General features: G+C 41.0%; 1 protein-coding gene across 5 annotated transcripts in view; it reads right to left on the bottom strand.

Annotated features, from left to right (window-relative positions):
- The window catches only part of DENND4A (DENN domain containing 4A), a 62754-nt gene that overhangs the window by 25526 nt on the left and 14478 nt on the right, over positions 1–22750 (bottom strand). For all 5 annotated transcript variants that reach the window (XR_014519042.1, XR_014519043.1, XM_083474956.1 and 2 more), the window contains exons 5-15: positions 19259–19428; positions 18220–18461; positions 17424–17490; positions 14125–14183; positions 13195–13339; positions 11725–11900; positions 8432–8532; positions 6313–6531; positions 5586–5731; positions 4309–4442; positions 3012–3147 (exon numbers count right to left, since the gene is read on the bottom strand). Coding sequence is in view for 3 of the 5 variants with exons in the window: in XM_083474956.1 (XP_083331082.1) it covers positions 3012–3147; positions 4309–4442; positions 5586–5731; positions 6313–6531; positions 8432–8532; positions 11725–11900; positions 13195–13339; positions 14125–14183; positions 17424–17490; positions 18220–18461; positions 19259–19428 (1595 nt within the window). In the remaining 2 variants the exon portion in view is untranslated. The remainder of the gene's footprint in view (positions 1–3011; positions 3148–4308; positions 4443–5585; positions 5732–6312; positions 6532–8431; positions 8533–11724; positions 11901–13194; positions 13340–14124; positions 14184–17423; positions 17491–18219; positions 18462–19258; positions 19429–22750) is intronic.

Genomic DNA, 22750 nt, shown 5'->3' with positions numbered 1-22750 from the left:
AAAAAAATATCAAAAACAAGCATAAAAAGAAAAAAAAACCCAACAATAATGTATTTAAAAGAGCAAATCTAACTCAGCCCCGCTCGACTAAATGATAAGCAGAAAATTGAATCCAAAAGCCTAGCAGAACAAGAACATTTTGGCTTGGCACCTAAAAACAGACGATGGTGCCAGGTGTGCCTACCTGGGGAGAGTGCCTCCCCTACCTGGGGAGAGCATCCCAAAAAGTGGAGCCACCACTGATATGCCAATCAGTCTGTGGTGGCTAATTTTTTTATTAAAAAAACTATGTCAGATAATCGAGCCACGAATCTTCTGTGTTTCATCAAGCCTGACCCTCAACTCTGGTCTTCAGTCTTCAGACTGAAGACAAGCTATTATTGGCCTATGCTGGCTCAATCGCTCACCAAACTTGTGGGTTTCCTGGAAGAAGGTGTTCAGTACTATGTTTTACTTTGGCTTCTGCAGCCTGCTTATCTCCTGATGTGCAGGATTTGGTGGCCTAATTCAGCAAAGGCTATGCCTGGTTGGTGAGCTCTGACACCCTCATTAATTCCACTGTTGCTTCATTTCTAAAATCAGAAAACTGGTGTTTCTAGTTCATAACTGAGAAGACACAAGGATGACTAATACACTTAATTTGTTTGAAATGCAAACTATTATCTAGTGAAATCATTTGAGGGTGACAGCATGCCAGCATCACCGCAATAGAACATACATATTCATCTGAAATGCAACAGAACGTGGAGTGCATTAGAGGGGAAAATAATCTCCTTAAATGGTCGCTCAAACCACAAGACAGATAGATAGATAATAGAAGTCAAGGTGTCGTTATCTGAATGTTGAACAAGAGCAGCACAGTAGAAAAATAATTACTGGGATAACTCGGTCATTACCATTGCTGTACAACCAGCAGGTGCTCAAAAGAATTTTCATTAGTTAAAGCATGTTTTGGGCATATCACTGTATTTTAACATGCCAAACAGCGCTCACAAGAACAAGAGGCAAACAAGGTTAAGTGACTTAACTATCCAAATTAGATATTAAACCTGTTTCCAGCAGGCTGCAGACACCAATAACAAAGAAGATGCCTCCCATACAAGGAAGAAGCCCATGATTATCTGCTTCACGTCTAACTCTACAGTTCTTATTTATTTATATACTGCCATCTCATAAAACATTGCAAAGGGTGTATAGCAATATATGTATAAAATAAAACTTTACAAACAGTACAAACTACTATCTCAATGTGATTTACAGTACACATAAAATAGATGAAAGCAGTTCAAAGCAATTTAAAACAAGACTAGACAGTTAGAAAATAATTAATTGATAGATTGACAAATGCTTCAAATACCATAACTGTGGTTCGCTGCTAGTAATAGTGACTAAATAAAACCAGCAAGGAAGGTGAGGAGCAAAATAAAATGGAAAAAACATTGTTCAGAAGGACAGAGGAAGGTTATCTGAGAAAAAGATACAAACTGTGAAGGAAATGTTGTTTTAAAAGTGGTTTATTATGCCTAATTCTACCCACAAGCACTTCAGTGCAACAGCTGCTGTGGATAGCAGAGGGAAAGAAAAGGGAAATGTGAGATTAAATTATAGCATGGAGTCCCTAGGGAGGCTGAGATCCTCGTTACAATTCAGTAGAGCCACTCAAACTAAGTTCATATCATTGACAAGCAGAGGTTTATAGAGCACCCAAAAGCTGGAATAAATTATTCCCGTATAACACACAAATGTGCATTTCTGGATTGCCACAAGGCTGCCACTCCTTTTACTTCTTTTTCTTTTCAAAAGCCCATTGCTATGAGAATACATCCCATAACATACCCAATTTTACACAATGCCTGCACTTATTTTCATTATAGTGGCTTTGCTGGGATGTCTGCCTCTTTAACTCTTCAAAGCAAACAGTTTACAAAGCACTTTAACTTGCTGTGGCGTTTGCCTCCTAGGATGGGTCAAGGAAAAGGTTAAAATGGGTGTGATGTGATTGGCCAGTGAGAATGCAACTCCCAACTGACAAACCTCAACTCCCAACTCCCAACCTCAACTGACTTTCAAAACCTCCCACTCTATCTTTTACTCCCCCCTTGCATTCTCACTGGCCAATCACATCACACCCATTTTAACCCTTTCCTTGACCCATCCTAGGAGGCAAACACCACACTTGCTCTTTAAATTTCCTGAGTTTTTCTCAAAAGCAGCTTACGAGGAAGTATGGGGAAGCTGCTGTTTAAGAGATAATCTAGTTCAAAGTCCCAAAGGGCACAAGCTTGTTACATATGTGACCCAGCTTGTTGGGTTGGGAGAGAGGAAGAGGTTGTGCATAAGAACGTAAGAGGAGCCCAGATGGAGCGGCCAAAAGCCCATCTTGTCCTGTTCTTACAGTGGTCAACCAGATACCTCTGGGAAGCCCACAAGCCGAACCTCAGCCCAACATCAGACTGGGTGGTTATCCCAATATGATGTTGGACTACAACTGCCATTGTCCCTTGCCAGCAGGGCCAGCAGTCAGGGATGATGGGAGTTGTGTTCCAGCAGCATCTGGGGACCCTGTCCCTGCCTCCCAAGGCTAATAAAGGCTGATCTAAAAAGTAAAGTAACATTACCGTAAAAATAATAAAAAATGTTCTTTCACATTTAATACTATACTGGAATGCATTTCTTTTCGGTAAATTATACACTGAACTATGTGTAGGTATTCAATAACTCTTGCTGCAGCCTGTTCCAAACCACATAACTTTTGTTATGTGTTTTATATTGTAATTTTATGTTGTGAACCACCCTGAGATCTATGGATGAATGGGAGTATACAAATTTAATAAGTGGGAATGAATGAATTAACTGCGCTCTCTCAACTGTCCATGGCAGCCAGCAGCAATTTGCTGTAACTCGCCCCAAGTTTGAAGAGACTGTAAAAAGCACTGCAGCAAACTCCTTGGGAGAAACAGTGAAACCAGGATACACAGAACACGGAAGGGTGCCGCATGCTTACTAAGTACCTGTTTTGTTCTCCTGAACATTGGCAACGGGCTGTTGGGACTGCTGGCTTTTGAAGACAATCTGCTGTTCTGTATTGTCAGGAGTGCCTTAGGCCGCTCAAACAGATCTTGCTGCAGCACAGGAAATCCACTATAACTGAAAAAGAAGGGAGACACCATCTTATTTTATTTACTTATGCCCCAACACCATACAGAGGGCTTTGGGCCATGATGCTGCTTTGACTACAACTGATATTTTTGTGGGCAACAGTTTTATTATAGGAGTAAAAAATTGAATAGAGAACACACAAGCTTGCTGTACTTTCTTTGTTTTTTCAAGTAAAAACCCTGACCGGGGGTGGGGGGGGGGCAGAAAGAAAAAGACATCCTTCAAGCATTTATTTACTGAGTGGAATCAGTATATAATGGTTCAGTAACTGACCATATTTGGCCCTCTGACAATTGCTGTCCATCTTCATAATTGAGACAACTAAGAGATGAGGAGGGATGAATGGAGGGACTTACAAAGTTGCCTGGTACTGAGTCTAGGCTATGGTCATTACTCTTACTGGCTGTGGGTCTCTGGGGAGTGTGTGTCTTAGGCAGAGCAGGATCTTTCCAGTCATGTGTTGCCTGGTCCTTGGAGATAGAACCTTCTGCACACAAAGCATGTGCTCTGCCACCAAACTATGAAATTGCCGTGAAAAATGGACAAATGACAGGTTAACTTGGGCCCCCTCTTCTTTGTATGACCCTTCAGTAAAACTCTTTCCTGAGCAGAGATCTATATACTCACTTAAGGCTGAGTATTTAAGTAAGGATTTTTTTTTTTTTTTAGTGTGCTATTCAATTAGAGTGACAACTTCATTAGTATTGACTGCATTTATGCCATGAACATCTGAAAAGCTTATTTAGTTTCTAACGAACAAAGAAAGAGCAGAAGCCCATAAAAATCAATATTGACCTGCAAACTCAATTGAAAAAGAAAATTAGATTGCTGGATTTTTTAAAAAAGGACTTTCAGGAAGACCAAAACAAACAAACAAACAAACAAACAAACAAACCCACCAACCACCAATTGGTGGTTGTCAAAATAAGCAAAGGTCTGGTGTTCAAATCTGGGGAGTGGATGGTGGGTGAGATACACACACACACATACACACACACACACACACACACACACACACACATTGTTTAGGCCAGGTATAGCTATTACCCTCTACTGGTACAGCAGGTTTGACACATAAAATACTTTGCAGCCAGCACAACTTAGGGACCAGCATTTTGCCAGGATTCTTGCCACATTCTAAAGGGTTACCTGTACTGTGATGGAACTTCTTCTCCATTGGGAAGGTGGGGGATCTCTGGGGGAGTTATGAAAACCGTGTGCTCACTCTTGTATGATTCATCCAGTTCTATAAGCCGCGTGTCACCCGTCCTATCCATATCTACCTGCATAAAATAGTTTTAAAATGTATTTTATCTCAAGTACAACATATGCTCACATTTTGGAAGCAGGGTATTGTTCATACAATGGTGTGTAGAAAAAACAGTTGCCAATGATACAGTAACATTAGGGTTTTTACAGTCAAGTGGAATGAAATTTTTATGAAACATTTAGATAATGTTTCCTGTGTTTTACTGTCATTTTTTGCAATTCCCCCACCTTCGGTCTCCAATCTCTTTAAAAAAAAGAAAAAGGAAAGAAAAAGGCTGCATCTTGGACTTCCTTTGAAGAAATTTAGCAATTCAGTATAAAGATGAGAGGGTTGTTTTCCGCATACTGCTTTCAAAGGTTTTGTTGGTCTCAAGTCATATCCCTTTCATAGAATATTGTCATGCCTTGTTTATCTTGAAAGTGATTCCAGCAGTCAGCTTCTCACAAAAAGTGATATTTTTCAGCTGCTCATTTTATGCTATATGTAGAACAAGGAGACAGGACTAGCTTGGTTAAGCATGTTTCAGTGTGAGTGTGTGTTTATGTAATAAATACATTGTCATGGCACACAATGAACATACTTAACCAAGCTAGTCCTGTTTCCTTGCTTTGCATAGGAAAACCACTGCTCCCTTTGTAAAAAGCCAATTTCCTCACAGGATCCTATGTCAGGGAAGGCTGCCTATTGCCGAGGAGCTCACCCCACCCCGCTTCTTGCAGCAGAATTGTCTATAATCAATAAAATGGCACTTGAGCTGGCCATCTTTCTAGCATATGGCAGGAAAGAAATGGCCAATTTCCATAGTTGCTGAATTTCTCTCAGGTTTGTGACATGCACTTTATGTTGCAACAATTAAGTCAAGGGTACACCTGCAAAAAAGCAAAAGCCACCATCTTCAGAACGTGTCAGCTGTGAAGATGTCAACTATATGGACACTGACAGATTTAATAAACTCTTTGGTATCAGAGCCAATTAGATCAGTCTTTGCCAATATCGTGCTCTCCAAATGCTGCTGATCAACAACTCCCATCAGCAACAGTGGGCAGTGTGGGGCCATGAGAGCCACTCTAAATTACCTAGAGTTGCCAAATCCTATGTTAGCAGAGTGTGTGTTGTCAGACATGGTTCAATGGAGAAGTATGTCAGCCACACTTACTTTATTTACACAGTCATCAAAAAATGCAAGACTTGCATCTTTATCACTGACAAAGGAGCATTCTTCAATGAAGCGAATGAACATTTGTGTCTTGGTCATCATAGTGTAAAACTTCTGATGTGAACGGTCACGGCTTTTTAAGAACCCTATAAAGTTAAAACAAAAACCCAACATTTCATGTTATTAACGTGGTCGGCAGGGAAAGCAAAGAACATATACTCCACTAAGAAAAGGAAATTAAATAAATATTCCATATGGGGTCCCTGCTACCATCATCAGGAGTCACAAAACTGCAAGAAACTCAAAGTCTGAATGTCATGTTGAAAAACCTCCAAAAACTAGACACCGAATTTAGCCTAAAGCTTAAGTACTTAAGCCTAGGTGAAACCATGGTAGGAATTCCAAGGGATGTTAAATGAACTGCAGGAAGATACTGAAATACTGCCTGGGCCTAAAACAGACAGGTATGCATTCACAGAGTCATAGAATTATGGGGCTGGAAGGATCATCTAGTCCAACCCTCTAGAATGCAGGAATCACAGCTAAAGAATCTGTGACAGAAGGCCATCCAACCTGTTTAAACACCTGCAATTCAACTAAGTGTTACTTTCAATGGGTCTACTCTGAGTAAAACTTAGTTGGATGCAATCCCTTTACAGCTTCCCCCTTGCCAGTCATTTAAACCAAGCTACAAACTGGAGGAAGGTATAACAGTCTGCTCCTTTACCTTGCAGCTCAAATAAGGAACTTGCATCTGTTGCTGTTTCAGAAGGTGCTTGGGTAATGGGTCTTAGATATGACCTGTAACCTTTTAGGATAGAGGCCATGAAACAGAGAAACGCCTCCTGGATTTCCACATCTAACAGATGCAGCTTCTCCCCTGAATGGAAATCATAGTCATTCATAGCCAGCTCCATCAGTGCGTCATCTCTTGGTCTTTGCTGCACTGTGAATAAAAGGACGAAATATGAAAACATTTCCAGTATTGAGTTAGCATTTCCTTTCTGCTCCACAGGGCTTACTTCATTATCCCACCTTGCTAAGTTACTTATGCTACTTATAAGTGGCAAGCATTGCCTGTCTCTTTCTGTCAAGATGATTCGAGACCAATAAACTTATTTGCATCCTCAATGCGTTATTCAGAAGCGCGTAGCATACAGTCACAAATGGAGGCAAGTTTAATTTTGCTTCAAGAACTGAGACACCAAAGAATGCATATCCTACCATCCCCAATGACTACCAAACACTTATATTGGCTGTCTGGACAGCCTCTCTGTGACATTAGAACAGCTGCCAGGCTAACATGGCCCACCCTGACATCAGAGCACATCAACCAATGGTACTAAGAGAGGCTGGGAAAGCAGAAGGAAGAGACACAGAGGAAGCAAGCATAAGGTAGGGAATGCAGAGCAACCAGGAGGGAGGTTTGGCAATACTAATATCCCATCTTACTGGTGGCCTCATCACTAGTTCCCTAGATCTGGTTTAAATAGTGGGATACAGCTATTAGCTATGGCAGAAAAGGATGCAAATCACTAGTCTCCAAGATAGACAAAAGACTCAGACAAGCACATTTACTTTTTGCAGAAAAGGCGTCGCTATGGAAACTATGACAGAATTAGTCTGGGTGAAAACACAGTGATATGCACATAGAAAAAGACAATTTATGTAAGCTTTTGAAATGCATACATCAGTTAGTGATATAGCTTTAGCCCCCGGGGTGAAATCTGCCAAGGACTGCTCCTGTGTGACTCCTGGTTATTTCAGTGGAATTTGCATGTGGCTCTTGATGCACACTTATATCACCTCAGTGGAATAATAAAGGGCTCAAGAGAAATAACATTTTTAATAAAGGAAACCACTGTAGATACCTCTGCTCTGAGCAAGAGTCTAACAGATCTTATGAATTTATCTATTATATCAATATGTTATAGTTCCTCCAAAACAACAAAAACTGGGTACATGGTTCTCCCCTCCCCCAATTTTATCACCACATTGTCCCTGTGAAGTACGGTAGGTCAGGCTGACAGATATCAACTGGCCCAAGGTCACCCAGGGAGCTTCACGGCTGAATAGGGATTTCAAATGTGGTCCCTCTGGTACTAGTCCAGCACTTTGACCAGTACACCATACTGGCTTTCTAAATGCATTTATTCATGTTTATCAATAAATAAGAAACAAAAATAAAATATAAAGCAGCAAAATGTTCATTGTAGCAGAGGTAGTATAAAACAGAATGTATTTAAAGTACAATTTAAATGCCTGGGTGAATAAAAAGGTGTCAGGCACATGACATTTTTAATATTAGTAAATAATTTTTATTTGATTTTCAAAGCTGGACATTTTAACAAGCCCAGCTTTTCAAATACATAACATTTATGCAACCTATTAAACAGTAATTCACAGAAGTTCCAGAAAGGTAGCCGTGTTTGTTGTTTGTGCTGCAACAGACTTTCGTGGGACTTTAAAGACTAACAGATTTATTATGGCATAATGATTTGTTTAGCATTTAAGATGCCACAAGTCTCTTAGTCTAATTTTGTCAAAAATCATTGGAAAATTTCAAAATAATGAAAAACCTATTGTGATTTTGTCTGGGTTCCTCTAGGCAAGGATGGCTGGTTGAGCGCTAAACTGAGCTACGGTCCTTTCCCAAATCACTATCTGTTCCATCTGCATAGAATAAGGAACACCATATGTTTCTCCCCTCTTCAAAGACAGCTTTTTCACTGGATTCCCTGAAGTCCACTCCTGCTAAGTAGCACAACAGCTTAACCATCTTAAAGCATGAACGACTACAACAAGCCACTGCATATACCAATCTCTGTGTCATTTTCCCCACTTACATTCTGCTAGCTGCTGATACAAGTTATTTAGAGTGTTCATCAGGTTTTTACAGGGTTTCTTTGGTAAGATCTTCCATGCAATATTTCTCTTATCTCCTGGTCTGGAATAAAAACAGAGGTATTATGCAAAACATGGTATTTTGAAAATACAAAGCAACAGCTAAAAAGTGTACACATAAATGGTTATCTAGGTATGGAAATATTTATTTATAGATAGCAGTGTATTTTTAAATATGCTTGTGAAAAGATGACATCTGGCAAAGTGTCCTTCACTGCACTCGGATTATTCAAGCTTCTGCTCTCCTCTGTTGCTGTTGGAAACCTTGCAAGCATGATTTCCCTCCCCCTCACTTCTTTCTGTGGGAAGCACCCAACATGCTGTTTGTTTCTATTAATATTTAAAATCTTATCTGGTCCTCTGCTTCCATACTAATTGATTCAGCTTCTCATCTCTCAATTCCCAGCCTTGTTGCCTCGGCTGATGGTTTCGTTTCAGTATTTCCTTGAAGCATGTGAGAGTCCTAAATATCTGATACCCTGACACCTGTATGGCACACTCCTAACAGCTTACTAATATTTTGGTTTGGACACGAGTAAAGTTAAACAACCACTCCTGCTCTCCTTTTTTAACTGCAATTGTTCTACAGCAGGCATGTCTAAAGTCCGTCTTGGGGGCCTAATCCAGCCCGCCGGTGTTCGGTTTAATCCGGCCCCTGTGGCCCAACAACTTCAATCAACTTTGCTTGGCCCTTTGGTCGGCCCTCATGGCCCTTCACTTCATCAAATCTGGCCCTCTTTGAAAAAAGTTTGGACACCACTACAGCATAATGACTAGGCTGTGCCTCAGGCAGGGGCATTGGAGCTTTGGTGGTGAACAGAATGACTGGCTGTGAATGAGCTGGGTTGCCTTTCTCCTAGCCCCACAATTTGGCCAATCACATTGGCTGGGAAGAGGGCAGCTCATGTGGGTGGTGAACTGGAGTAGGAACAGCCCCGTTCCTGCCTAATATAGGCGAGAGGAGCCCAAAAAGCAGCTTAGTTTGTTACTTTTCTCCTCTATGCAACTGCTGTGGCTATCTAGACGTAGCTGGTTTATAGTAATGCTCTGCCTGGTCTCATTAGGGTTTCTTGCAATACAGCTACATAAATTTTGCCATGAACTTAAGATGACAGGGCCAGGAAGTAACTGAACTTCCCTCCCAGACTGATCAGGCAGGGGGCAAGAGTTCACTTTTCTCCCAGCAAAGGTTTGCAAGCAGTTGCTTTTGGCACTGATGGTGAATTAATGTGACAACTGGTGCAGGGATAAGGAAAGGCAGGCTCCCCACAAACCATTCTGGGGAGGCCATAAAAGGAACTCAAGAAACTGCACAGCAACAAGGACCAGGTGGTGAGTCCAGCATTCTGTTCTCAGAATGGCCACTCTTTCCCCTCAGGGTTAGCCAGCAGTAAGGTGGGTGGAGAATATGGACTGTCGGCAACAACTGTCTTGTCTATCTCTTCTCTGCTAAATAATGGGAAAGTTGTGGCCTGCTCTATACCCAACTCTTGGTGTGCATTTCAGTGATTCTTCACCCAACAAAAGTTCTCAAGATCCTTTAAGGCAATAGTCAGGGGAGCCAGTGGCCCTTCAAATTTTGTTGGACTCCAGCTCCCATAAGCCCCAGTCAACATGGTCAGTGGCCAAAGACATTGGGACCTGGGGTCCAACAACATTTGGAAGCCCGCTAATTCCTCACCCGTACTTTAAGGGAAAACAGTTATATAAGGCTTATGGAGTGGTACCTTGGTTCTCAAATGCCTTGGTACTCAAACTTGGAACCGTAAACCCGGCAGTAAATGTTCTGGTTTGTGAACTTTTTTTGGAAGCCAAATCTGCTCCATTTTGAGTGCCACACTTCTGTTTCGAGTGTTACGCTGAGGTCTGTCTGTTTTTGCTATTTATTTTGCGTTTTTGTTTTTGTGGTTTTTATGTTTCATTTTTGTGACTGTGTGGAACCCAGTTCAGCTACTGATTGATTGTGTGACTGCAGTACATTGTTTATTGCTTTCATTTTATGGATCTCGTTATATAGTAAAATGCATGTTAAATTGCTGTTTTAGGGGTTGTTTTTAAAAGTGTGGAACAGATTAATCCATTTTGCATTACTTTCTATGGGAAAGCATGCTTTAGTTTTGGAACACTTTGGTTTTGGAATGGACTTCCGGAATGGATTAAATTTGAGAAGCAAGGTACCCACTGTATATGACATTCACTTTTGACAAATGATGCAGAAATGCTCGCTTAATTCCATGTCCCTGATTAAAGATGGTACAAGTTCCCCCTTCTCAAGCCATCAGTGAGATTACCAAGATTAACCATGTTTATATACTCCAAGAGAATTGCAAGTTGAGAGCAGTTAAATTAGTAACAACACTGGAACTTGCCCATGAAATCTGTTTCCTTTATTTTACAAACACATTTCCTCTGTACTCTTCCCCGCTAAGGAAGACTGCAAAGTCTAGACCACCAAGAACTGCAGAAAACTAATCTCAGTTCTGCTTTCAGATTGTGTGGTCTTTAAGGAGCATCCTTTGTTCACATGAGCTTTAAGTATTGTTTTTAGGAAAGCTAACTGATTTCCACAGTACTATGAGGATTAGTGAGACTATTTGCAAATTACTTAGAATGTGTTTCATGTACTGGCAAAGTCAAAGTGCTGAGGTACCCAATTTGTCTGTGTGATCTACTAACACATGATTTCTACAGCAAGGAAGTGCGAGGAAAAAAACTTAGGGTGACAAGGTTAGTCTGCACTTGCAGGCTTATTCCTTCATAACTGTAGCACCATTGTAGCTGGTATAGTGGTAAAACAGGTGAATCAACAGCTGGAATGTGTGGAGCTCAATACATGGCTTTATACTCCCAACCTCAGGCCCAATATGAAGGTATTACTGTACTGGTTTACATTACTGGGCTATTGTAAGGGTCCCTGAGATAAAATACACGTAGACACTTGAAATGCACTATATACATGCTAGGTAACCATAACCATTAAGTGTGACTTGTATGCCTCAATGAGCCCTCATAAATTTAATGCCATAGATCATCACCTCTGACACAATGATTTTCAGAGGAATCAGATCACAACTTCAGCTGCAAGTCATCCGGTGCTGTGTAATCAAGTGATGCAAATGTGAAAGGACTTGCAGTTTCTGGTAAGCAGAACTAGATGAGGTAGGAAACAAAAATTCACCACTGTGCCTTCTGCTGAACTATTACAAAATCATACAGAAAAGTTCTCAATGCTTACTGTGAAATGGTGTTTGTATCTAGGTCAACGCAGCTAACATCTGGTGGAGGGTCATAGAGATCAAAGTATCTTGAGTCAATTCCTACTATGAATGGACACGGCGCACTCAAAACATCTGCCAGGGCTAGAGGGCAGAGAGGAATGTACGGGCAGGGCCAGTGGAAAGGAAATATCATCTTTAAAAAAGAGAAAAGAATGTATGCATTGTATATAAGCAAACAATTGTGCTTCAAGTTAAGATAACAATCACAGACCATTTTCCACATATGAAGCACTTTCACCGTGAACATTCCCTGCAGATTTCAATTAATGTCAGTGCAATGTTGTAGGGAAAATGCAGCAACTCCTATACTTTAAAATGCTCACTACTAGGAGACAGACAAATGGACAATCCTCCAAGCAGTGATGGCTGGGGCACATTGGGATGGGTAGGGTGGAAAGCCGGGAGCCCAAACAGTAGGTGGAGTCCAGAGCCAATGATAGGCAGCCAACTAACTCTCGTGCCATCCCCAACCTCTTCACTGATGAGTTGTACAAAGGCAACACTGAGACTAAGTAGGAGGAATGCTGACAGTCAGTGCCACCCTCTTACTTACTTTCTTATGTATAGGGAGGGGAGAGGGGTACAGGAATAGAGGAAGCAGTCTTATACTGAATCAGACCAATGGGTCTGCCTAGCTCTGCACTGTCTAAATTGACAGGCAGCAGCTCCCCAGGGCCCTTCCCCCACTGCAGTGTACAAAACATTTACAGATGTGACACAAATCACTGCACACTGAGGTTAGAAGGGCTGTGCCCCATTCGCCCTAATGGACCACTGCCTTCAGGGAGCTTTCCTGTGCAAGCCCTGTTGAAATGAATGGGAGAGGACTCTGATTTACTTCAATGGAACTTGTACAGAATAACTTCCTGAAGGACTATGCCCAAGGATTGTTACAACAATCTAAAACTGGGTGAGAAGCAAGCAACGGGACACAGAGATGAAGATGGCAAACACTCGCAGCAGCCCATCTGCATAAACATCATTGGAAGGTTTAAAAAAAAACCCACCACCACCACGAAAAAAAGCTAAATATTTAACACATGACCCCCAGCACGGAGCAGAGGCCAGGACCCAAAGGATGACAAAGCCTTATGCATGGGGCTTGTGCTAGCTCAGAGGAATTTTTGACTTTATTTCTTTGAACAATTGACCTTCATGCTGTGTGATAAACAGCGTTTGAAACACCCCCTCGGTTTGACATGCAGCTGGTGTTCAAGCAAAAACAGTCTAAAGCCCCTGGGTCCATAGAGCCATTTCTATGCAGCTGTGGATCCTGGTCATTGTGGCAAAGATAAAAGATACATACCAGTTCATTTTACACTTGAGCAAATAGGGAATGTTACTAATAAATACCGGGGAAAGTATTAAGTTCCTAGGACCAGGACACCCTATAGCCATTTAACTGGATAAAAACAAATGCTACTTACAGAGACAAGTGCTTCTGTTACACTGGTAAGGACTGACGGTCGTAAAGAATGGATAAGGATTTTATGCTCCGTCACCGCAAATACAAGGAGAGTTACTGCATTCTCTGGCCCAAGGTTCTGCAGAAGAGCAGAAAACTTGCCACCACTGTCAGACAAAGAGAATAAAATGTACTGATAAATATTATTTATTGATTACAATGCTACCCTGCCTCCTAGGTGCTATTTTGTCTTTACCACAACACAATTCGTCAGCACCATTTTACTAGCGCAAGGTCCTCCACTATTCAGCCTTGCAGCTCAGCAAAGATTTGAATCCAAGACCCTATGGTTTAAGTCCAACAGCCTAACCGAAGGACGGTCAACATGGTGCATTTCCAAATGCTGTGGATTACAGCTGTGGATTACAGCTCCCACCCCACCCCCTGTCCGCTAACCATGCTGGATGGGGTTGATGGGAGCTGTAGTTCAAATCATCAGGAAGGTTGGTTACTTTGGCCCTAATCACAAAACCACCGTGGCTATTAAATAATTATTGCAAGTAATGTAAGAATAACACAGAGCTGAAAATACAGAAAAGCAGACGTTTTGGATTTAGCACTGCCACAAGTCTTCCTTTCTTCTCTACATGCATTGTAGTACAGTACACAACAGGAGAAAGTTATTGTGATGAACTGAAGGGCAGCAGAAACAAGATGGGACAAGCTGTTTATAGTTCCTAGTGAATTAGTTCTCACTAAATTATTGAAAAAAAGTATTTCAAAAACTTTCAGTGTTTTTCAGCAAAATGTTAAAGAAACAAGGGAAGAAACTCATTTCTATTACTCCAAATATTTATATCGTCTTCTTGTCTCACCATCAATAATTTTTCAATCAACCCCTCTTCCCATCCTTCAGATAATGCATTACTTTTAAAATGTTATTTTTACTTGCCTCAGTTGTAGAGGTGATGATATGGGCTGACTAAGAATCAGACTGTCATGAGGCGACAGCTATAAAAACATAACATAAAAGTAGATTTTTATATTTACATGATATTTTAGACATCAAATAATACATTACTAAAGAAAAGCTTAAGAAAAGAAGCAATTTCAGATCATGGTCTGGTATTGGACTTCTAAACCATACATGAAAAAAGTAACAGTATACACAGGAAATAGTCATTAGTTCATAGAAGGGATCCCTACTATTTATTTCATTTAGACAAAAAATAAAGACTTCACCATATATTTGGAAAACACTGTTGACAGGTCTAACAGTCTTAACTATGTACTATTTTAGTAAACATCAATTACCCTCGCAGAATTAATACTGTTGTCCCATCCATAGCAAGCTGGTTTTAAAGTATGCATACCCTTAATGTTAATATTTTTTAAGAAAGCTTCAATTGAAAAAGAGGTTATGGCTCAACTTCAAAGTCTCAGGCAGTTTAACCTAGCACTGGTCTGTTTACTTGCAAGCTAGCTAAATTATTTAATATAGGTATCATCTTCCCAAAGATTTCTTCAAAAACACGCTTGAGGAAGCCCACAAAAGCATCAGAATTATAAGACAGAAAAACTTCTCCTTTTAAGAGAAGGGTTAAGAGTTCACATATACACTCATGCACTGAGTGGCAAACAAATAGCAAATTAACTTTCAGGCTCTGTAACCAATAAATGCATTCTATAGCCTTACATATTGTGCTCGCTTGCAAGTTTGCTTCTGTGTAAATCCACTTTCTCTTGTCAGGTATAAAATAGCATAGAATCAAGCAGCAGCTTTAGTTGGTGGTGGTGGGGTTTTAATGGAGGAAATACTCAGTGGAGAAGATTTACCTTCTTTCCACAATGCTGCAGTTTTTAACTGCCCCCACCCTGGCTGGTATGAACACTTTGAAAAACTGCAGACCACACCAACCTCCTACATTGCATCAGGTATGGCCTACTGAAACCTCTTAAATTTTGGAGCACACAATAGAGTTTTTTAAAATTGTGAATATCATTATTTACTGAGTATTCCAAAACATACAGTGGTGCCCCGCAAGACGAATGCCTCGCAAGACGGAAAACCCGCTAGACGAAAGGGTTTTCTGTTTTTCAATGCGCTTCGCAGGACGAATTTCCCTATGGGCTTGCTTCGCAAGACGAAAATGTTTTGCGAGTTGAGATTTTTTTTCGCCCCCCCCCCTTTTTCTAAGCCGCTAAGCCTTTAATAGCTGCTAAACCGCTAATGGCGCTAATCCGCTAAGCCGCTAATAGGGTTGCTTCGCAAGACGAAAAAACCGCTAGACAAAGATACTCGCGGAACGGATTAATTTCGTCTTGCGAGGCACCACTGTACATACAAATACAACAAGGGTAGATCTCTTAAACCAACAACAAAAATAAATACACATACAACTTGGCACATGACCAACAAAATTCAATCTATATAGAAACCTCACATTTGTTCCACCTGACCCCAAATGAAATACCAGGATCAAGACCAAAGATACTGTGGTGGCAGATCTGTATAATCGATTTTAATGAATCCAGTAAGGGCAGACTCCTGCAATAGCCTTGAATCCTTGACATGATTAAGCTGGCAAAGGGATACGTAACTTTTGAGCAGGGAAGAAAAATGACTGCCAAACAATATGCATTCAGAGCATATTGTTGCAAAAGCTCAGCAACTCTTTTCTGTTGCTGCCTCCCCACCAATTGTCCAGAGGATACCCTCTCACCAGGTAGATTCAGCATGTCAAATTCCATGCCAAAAGGACAAAATTGTCTTGATTTAATGACAAATAGAATGTTCATGCTGTAAAAGTCTGCTTCCTTAAATATACAGCTGCTCTTGTGGCTATAAATCACGAGTTGGCACTTTGAAAAAGATCTCTACACATGAAAATACAACACTGTGCCCCTTAACCAGGATTTTAACTGGCATCGAAGAAAAGGATGCAGGACCTTCTCTAGATCTTAACACACAAGAAACAGCCCTCAGAAGTTTAGGTTATTTGGTACAGAAAGGGGAGTAACATCACAGCTGCACACAGGTGGGTGCTTGAGTTTAGAATTTTCTCAACTTTACCTCTTCAACTTTATCTCAACAGCAAGGATGGGGAAGCTGTGACCCTCCAACCATTGTGGAACTCCAAACCCCATCAGACCCAGCCAGCATCGTCAGTGGTCAGAGATAATAACAACAATAATTTATTATTTATACCCCATCTATCTGGCTGGGTTTCCCTAGCCACTGATGGGAGCTGGAGTCCAACAACAGTTGTTTGGCCACAGGTTCCCCATCTCTGCTCTACAGCTATTATGTAATAAAAAGATGCCAGCACTATGTGCTGGCTTATCTATTTTTATTATTATTTACTGTATTTTCTGGCGTATAAGACTACTTTTTAAGCCAGGAAAATTTTCTCAAAAGTCAGGGGTCGTCTTGTACGCCAGCTACAGCAGCAGCTCCTGCAGCAACTCCCCACCAAAGGATAAAATGACAGCAAATTAAATCAGAGGACACCAAGCTCTCTAGATGAAGCAGAAATACGCTTGAAAATTGGCACAGAAGCCCCCAGCCACTGGAAAGTGGAGCTTTCCGAGCCGGACTGGAGATCGGTTTTTTTAAATTTTTATTTGGTGTGTGTTGGAAGAGGGGTAGTCTTATACGGCGAGTATATCCCAAACTCTATATTTTAACTGGAAAAGTTGGGGGGTCGTCTTATACGCCCAGTCGTCTTATACGCTGGAAAATATGGTAAATTTATACTCTACCTTTCCGCACAAGAAATGTAGGGTGGCTAGCAACAATAATATATGAATGCAAAATATTATCAACAATAAGAATTATATACAAATACAAAAAAGCAAAAGCAAAATACATATATATGGCTCACACATATCACTTAAACATTAAAGAGTGCTACAACCAACAATGAATTGCTTATATGAATGAGCCATCACAGATCAAACATTCATCTCAGAGTATCAGAGAATTGTAGAGTTGGAAGGAAACCCAAGGGTCATCTAGTCCAACTCCCTGCAATGCAGGAATCCTGCCCACAGCCATACCTGGATGAGCTCGAACCACCGACCTTAAGAGCAAGACGCACTGACCCATTGTGCCACTGGCATATTGCTTTTCAACTGAATGAGTTTACAGTCACCTGTAAAACCTTCATGTAATCTAGTGATGCATATACATGCATGAACCTGCTGAAACTAGAACAACATGTGGACAGTAAAGGGCAAATTTACACTTGCCTGGACTAAAATTCTTGGCCTCTGAGGGGATGGAAAAGGAACTTTGTGCATAAAGTGGGAAATATGCCTGTGAAAGAAGAAATAATTATTTCAGCTTAATAAATTTAATCCGTTTACGGAATGCAGGATGCCAGTGTACATCCAGCATACAAAAAGCATTAAAACATTTTTTAGCAGACAAGCTCTATTCAATTGTGTTTGTTTAAATCAGTGCAGAGTTTTCCATAATGACCTGTGTGTTCCATGGAGGCACAAAGAGTAAGGGCAAGCTATGGGGAACAATTCAGCAACTTGCTGGGAACAGAAGTAGCTCTGCTAGCTTTCCAGCAGGTGGGTCACTACTGATTAGCAGGAGAGAAGAGGTGGCAGAGAGGTTGGTGGGGTGCAACGCACCACCAGGCAGCACCAGATTGGATCTGCTGGTGCATTTGCACTGCACTGACCTCACCACTGCCTTGCTCACCCCCTTCCCAGTAAGCAACAATGACCCACCTGCTGAGAAACAAGCATAGTGACTCTGCCCCACTCAGGAAGTTTCTTGTTGGGAGTATCTCCTTATTCCAAGTTTGTTCCTGTATCATCAAACCATGATTTGGCATTATATCTAAATCAACCCATAGTTAATATTACTTAAAACAGGTTTGGTGCAAGGTCTGACTCAAGCTAGCAATGAGCCCAGCTGGCTACTGGCTAGGCAGAATGCACTCTCAGCTGTGACCAGTGGCCAGTCTCAATTAATAAAATTGTTCTACAATAGCACTGATGTGAAATGGACAAACTATCCTACAGAACTTACTTCTCAATGGGCAGGACATGTGGACCAGAGATGGAATAACGATATAGAAAAGTAAGAAATTTCTTGAAAGCATCGAAGAATGGCCAGTGAGAAAGAAGGCAGATGCATTTATTCGTCTGAACTGTTTTGGAGCTAGCAGACTTCCCATCAGGAGTAGCCACTAAATCCAACTGATATTTCTGCTTTTCTGTGAGATTCTCTTCAGAATAGGTTTCATAGAACTGTATCGCAGCACCATAGACCTGCAAACAACAAAATATGTGATTTAATGAACATGCTTGTTCTCCATGCGTTTGCTTCAGACCAAAGGCAAAGGACTCCAGAATATGTACATTTCTCAAACAGATTTACTTTAATGTACTGCACTTCTTGAAATATTATGAAAACAATTTAAGCAACTCAGAGAACTAAATATGAACGTAAAAGTGCAATAAAAAGTTGTTTTGTGCATGCATGCAGCACTATAAGCAGTTTAAGGTTAATGAACAACTTCTTAAAATGTATGTCTCAATAGCTGGGTTGCAATGTGTTCCTGGGCAGGTGGCATAATGAGGGGCAATTAATGCCACATCAGATATGGCACTTAAGGTCTAGTGGCCATTATAATTTATCCCAATGCCTCCAAAGTATTTTGCTGAGGGGCATTATGGGAGATGTAAATCTTGTCTCCATCCACCCAACACAGCATTGTTGCCAAGTAAGCCCATTCTGTTCTACCAAGAGAGGAGGGGGCCTCCCAAGGTCTCTTTGCCTGGGGTCCCTCAGTCCTGGAGCTGACCCTGCTCTGTTAGATCCCACCTCCCCATCACAGAACTACAGCTTCCAGTGCTCCTCATGGAGAAGGAATGATGACCAAATCAGTTTAAGTCTAGCATTAATCATCATGTGAAGTTATAGCAGGAAGAATTTTCAAGCTTTCAAACATTTTCTGATGAATTCCTCAGAATTCATCAGAAAAATGAAAGAACAACAACAACAAAATAAAATAAAAGAACAAGCTGTACTTGAAAATTATACTTGTTGACAAACTTATCCTTACCTTTTCAGCTGAAGCTCCAGTTAGTACAAATGTAGAAAACACTGGGAGGGGATACTTGCTATTAGACGGCCAACATTCAATTGTTGCCCCCATTGGGAGGCAAAAAAGAGGTACTGATTCCGGTAAGGGAAATGAATCATAGTCGTCTTCTGGATATCTGCATATTAGACCTGGAGAAACAATTTTTTATATTGCTGATAGACCTGAACTCCACTGAGCATACCAGAAAAACCATTCCTTATGTAACACACCGAACTATTAAGAAGCATGCTAAGAGTTTATTTTCCCAATTTCTATGCTTCCCTGCACAACAAATGCAATCCTTTGCATGCCTACTCACAAACAAGTCTGAATTAAACAGGTCTTACTTCCAGCTAAGGGCACAATCCTATACACATTTACTTGGGAATAAGACCATTTAATTCTATGGTATTTACTTCCAAGTCACATGAGATCCAGTTTAACCATACTCCTGAAAAATCATGAAGGCCAACACCACACAATTAAAGAAAAACTACACGTATCAGTCTAATAAGGAATTAAGCTCTCAATTGAACATTAGCACCATATTGAGCATTCCAAAAATATACAAAAAATTATTAAAAACCCTTCATCTTTTAAATCAAGCAACACAGCAGAAATTTAAATTGCCCCAATTAGAGCAAATAAGGAAAATTCAAAGCTCAAGATTGTCAAATTGCCATCTATCAAGATTCAAAGCTCAAGATTCAAAGCTCTTATATTGTCAAACTGCCATCTATCCACTGTTGATATCTTTCGATACAAAGTTTTGATTGAGGTAATTTCAATATACCTCATTTATTTCTGACCTTGTTGACAAATTAAGGAATATCGTCCTTAGCCATCATCGAATGATCCAGTGAGAATGTAAAATAAACACTTTATTCAGGAAAGCTTTGGGCTGTGGAGTGCAATCCAGTTTTTAATGATGTTGCTTGATTCGTATTTGGATTTTTTTGTGTGTCTTTTAGGACTACAGTTTCACTGTTTCTTGTTTTGACATGTATAATTTCTGCATCATCACCATCCCTTCTAATACCAAACTTGGGTGGTCCAATGCCTATCCATTTGAAAGGAAAACAGGGCTGCTAGCGAAAGAAAGAAAGAAAGAAAGAAAGAAAGAAAGAAAGAAAGAAAGAAAGAAAGAAAATAGCTTCTTCATGCTCCCAGGAATATTAGTTTATAAAAGAAAAATACTTTAAAAACAGCAACAAACAGCTGGATGGGGGCCAACACACAGTGGCTTCCAAGACTAATAAAACATAGAGGACAGTTGAGACACAGAAGGTTGCAAGTCTGTTAGGTGGGTGGGGTGGGAAAGGAATATAAATAGAGGGAATTTGCCAAATAGCTTATAGCATGGGTAGGCAAACTAAGGCCCAGGGGCCAGATCCGGCCCAACTGCCTTCTAAATCTGGCCCGCGGATGGTCCAGGAATCAGCATATTTTTACATGAGTAGAATGTGTCCTTTTATTTAAAATGCACCTCTGGGTTATTTGTGGGGCCTGCCTGGTGTTTTTACATGAGTCGAATGTGTGCTTTTATTTAAAATGCATCTCTGGGTTATTTGTGGGGCATAGGAATTTGTTCATTTCCCCCAAAAAAATATAGTCCGGTCCCCCACAAGGTCTGAGGGTCAGTGGACCAGCCCCCTGCTGAAAAAGTTTACTGACCCCTGGCTTATAGTATCCTTGGTTTGGAGTAAAGGGGGTGAGGTGGCAGGTGTGTATCACAAGGTTACAAGGAGGCAGGAAAGAACGGAAACATTTTCTTTTGGTATATTAGCATTAATACTCTCATGTTTGGGGCTGGCTGGCAGTCCTAAGACTATGTCCTTTAGCACTACATAACACAATAGGAGAAGCAGGGTTGACCCAATAAGTTTTGCTCCCTGAGGCAAGAAACACAACAATGCCCTTTCCCCCATTCTATGTACCAACCAGGCCAGCAGCTGAATATTACTTCAAACACAAAGCATCCTCCACCACATCTGAGGCCAGCAGGCTAGCTTAGGGAGTATGGGGCTGGCTGTGGGGTGTCCAAAGCTCAATCCTCCAACATGTTGCCACATTCCCTGCCCCTACCAACATCTGCCACCTGAGGTGGCTGTCGAATTCTGCCCTATGAACAAACACAAACCCCTGTGTTGCAGCTACACTATCCAGTGATCACTGATCCACTAGCATGATTCCCCACTAGTATGAATATTTCATTATTCGCTGATGAAGACTTTATTCTGAAACAGTTGAACTATTCTTGATATACTGTCCTTTTGAGACTTCAGAGAGATGTCTTCCTTTGAGACTTTTGTGAAACGGCTTCCTTTGAGAGACGGCTTGGCGTTCCTCGCTATTCATTGATTTGTTTGATTCTTTATTTGACTCTAATGCATATAACGACTTGTAGTTACTTGTATATTTTGTGAGATGTGTTGTATGATATATACATCATTTTGAAGTGGCTTATTCGTATATTTTGAACTCTGTCCTATGGCAGGGCCAGCCACGAGGAGACATTTTCAAATGGGAAGAAATTAAAAGGTGTCCTTTCTCCCTTTCTGCTCCTGAATCCTTCCTTCTAGCTTTCTGCAAGCCCTGAAGGGATCATTGAGGATCCTTTTCCAGAATGCCAAAAGTCCTGAATAGGAACACTCCTTTTAGGGTTGAGGACTGTTGCAAGTCCCCACTTGCTCCTACTAATACTGAACTCGGGTTCCTACAAGTTTGGCAGAAACACAGGGCCTCTCAGAAAGAAATCTGGAGCCTCTGCATACTAGGTGGACTCTGCAGACATGAAAAAGAATATGAGTTGGTAAGTTAACAAAAAAGAAAATTAAAAACAAAAACACGGTCTGAGAAGGACTTGTGCCATGGGAAACACACTGACAATCCCTGTTCTATCTGCTGAACCACATCGGTCCTATTACAGACAGCATTGCCACTTGAACTGGTTTCACAGCTCCTCCAGTCAATCCAATCCAATTTCCCAGCAATGAAATCAAAATAACTCAACATTTCATTCTGCTTATTCAATAGAAGGCATACTGGATAAAAGCCTCCTAAGCGATGCTGCGTTCATTTTAACTGGGCTTGCCCAGGCAAGCTCCAGAGAGAGGATGAGCCTCTGTACTTGGCAGATATACCTGTGTGCTTCCAAAATATCCCAATTAAAGTGACTCAGGGTTGTGCATTCCCCCTCATTTTGTTTTACAAAAGCATAGCAACGAAAGACCACCCATTATGCCGTATCAAAAACCATTACTGGACCTCCCATTAATTCCAAAAGTGGTTTGCTACGCAGAGAAGTGGGGGAAGAGAAAGCTTTTCATGAAAAGTAACCGCAAGTCAAATTCCCCAACAAGGGAAGAAGAATGTGGGCAGCATGGAATACGAAGGCCCGCGTATAGCTCACCACTTCATTTTGGCCTTGAAAATTGGACCTCCCTCCTCTGCCTTTTACTTCTGCTCCCC

This window comes from Podarcis liolepis, assembly GCF_965112155.1.
Source record: "Podarcis liolepis genome assembly, chromosome: 14".
In the NCBI taxonomy this organism is placed as follows: Eukaryota; Metazoa; Chordata; class Lepidosauria; order Squamata; family Lacertidae; genus Podarcis; species Podarcis liolepis.
The sequence above is the reverse complement of the archived record's forward strand: the minus strand, read 5'-3'. Positions and strand labels throughout refer to the sequence as shown.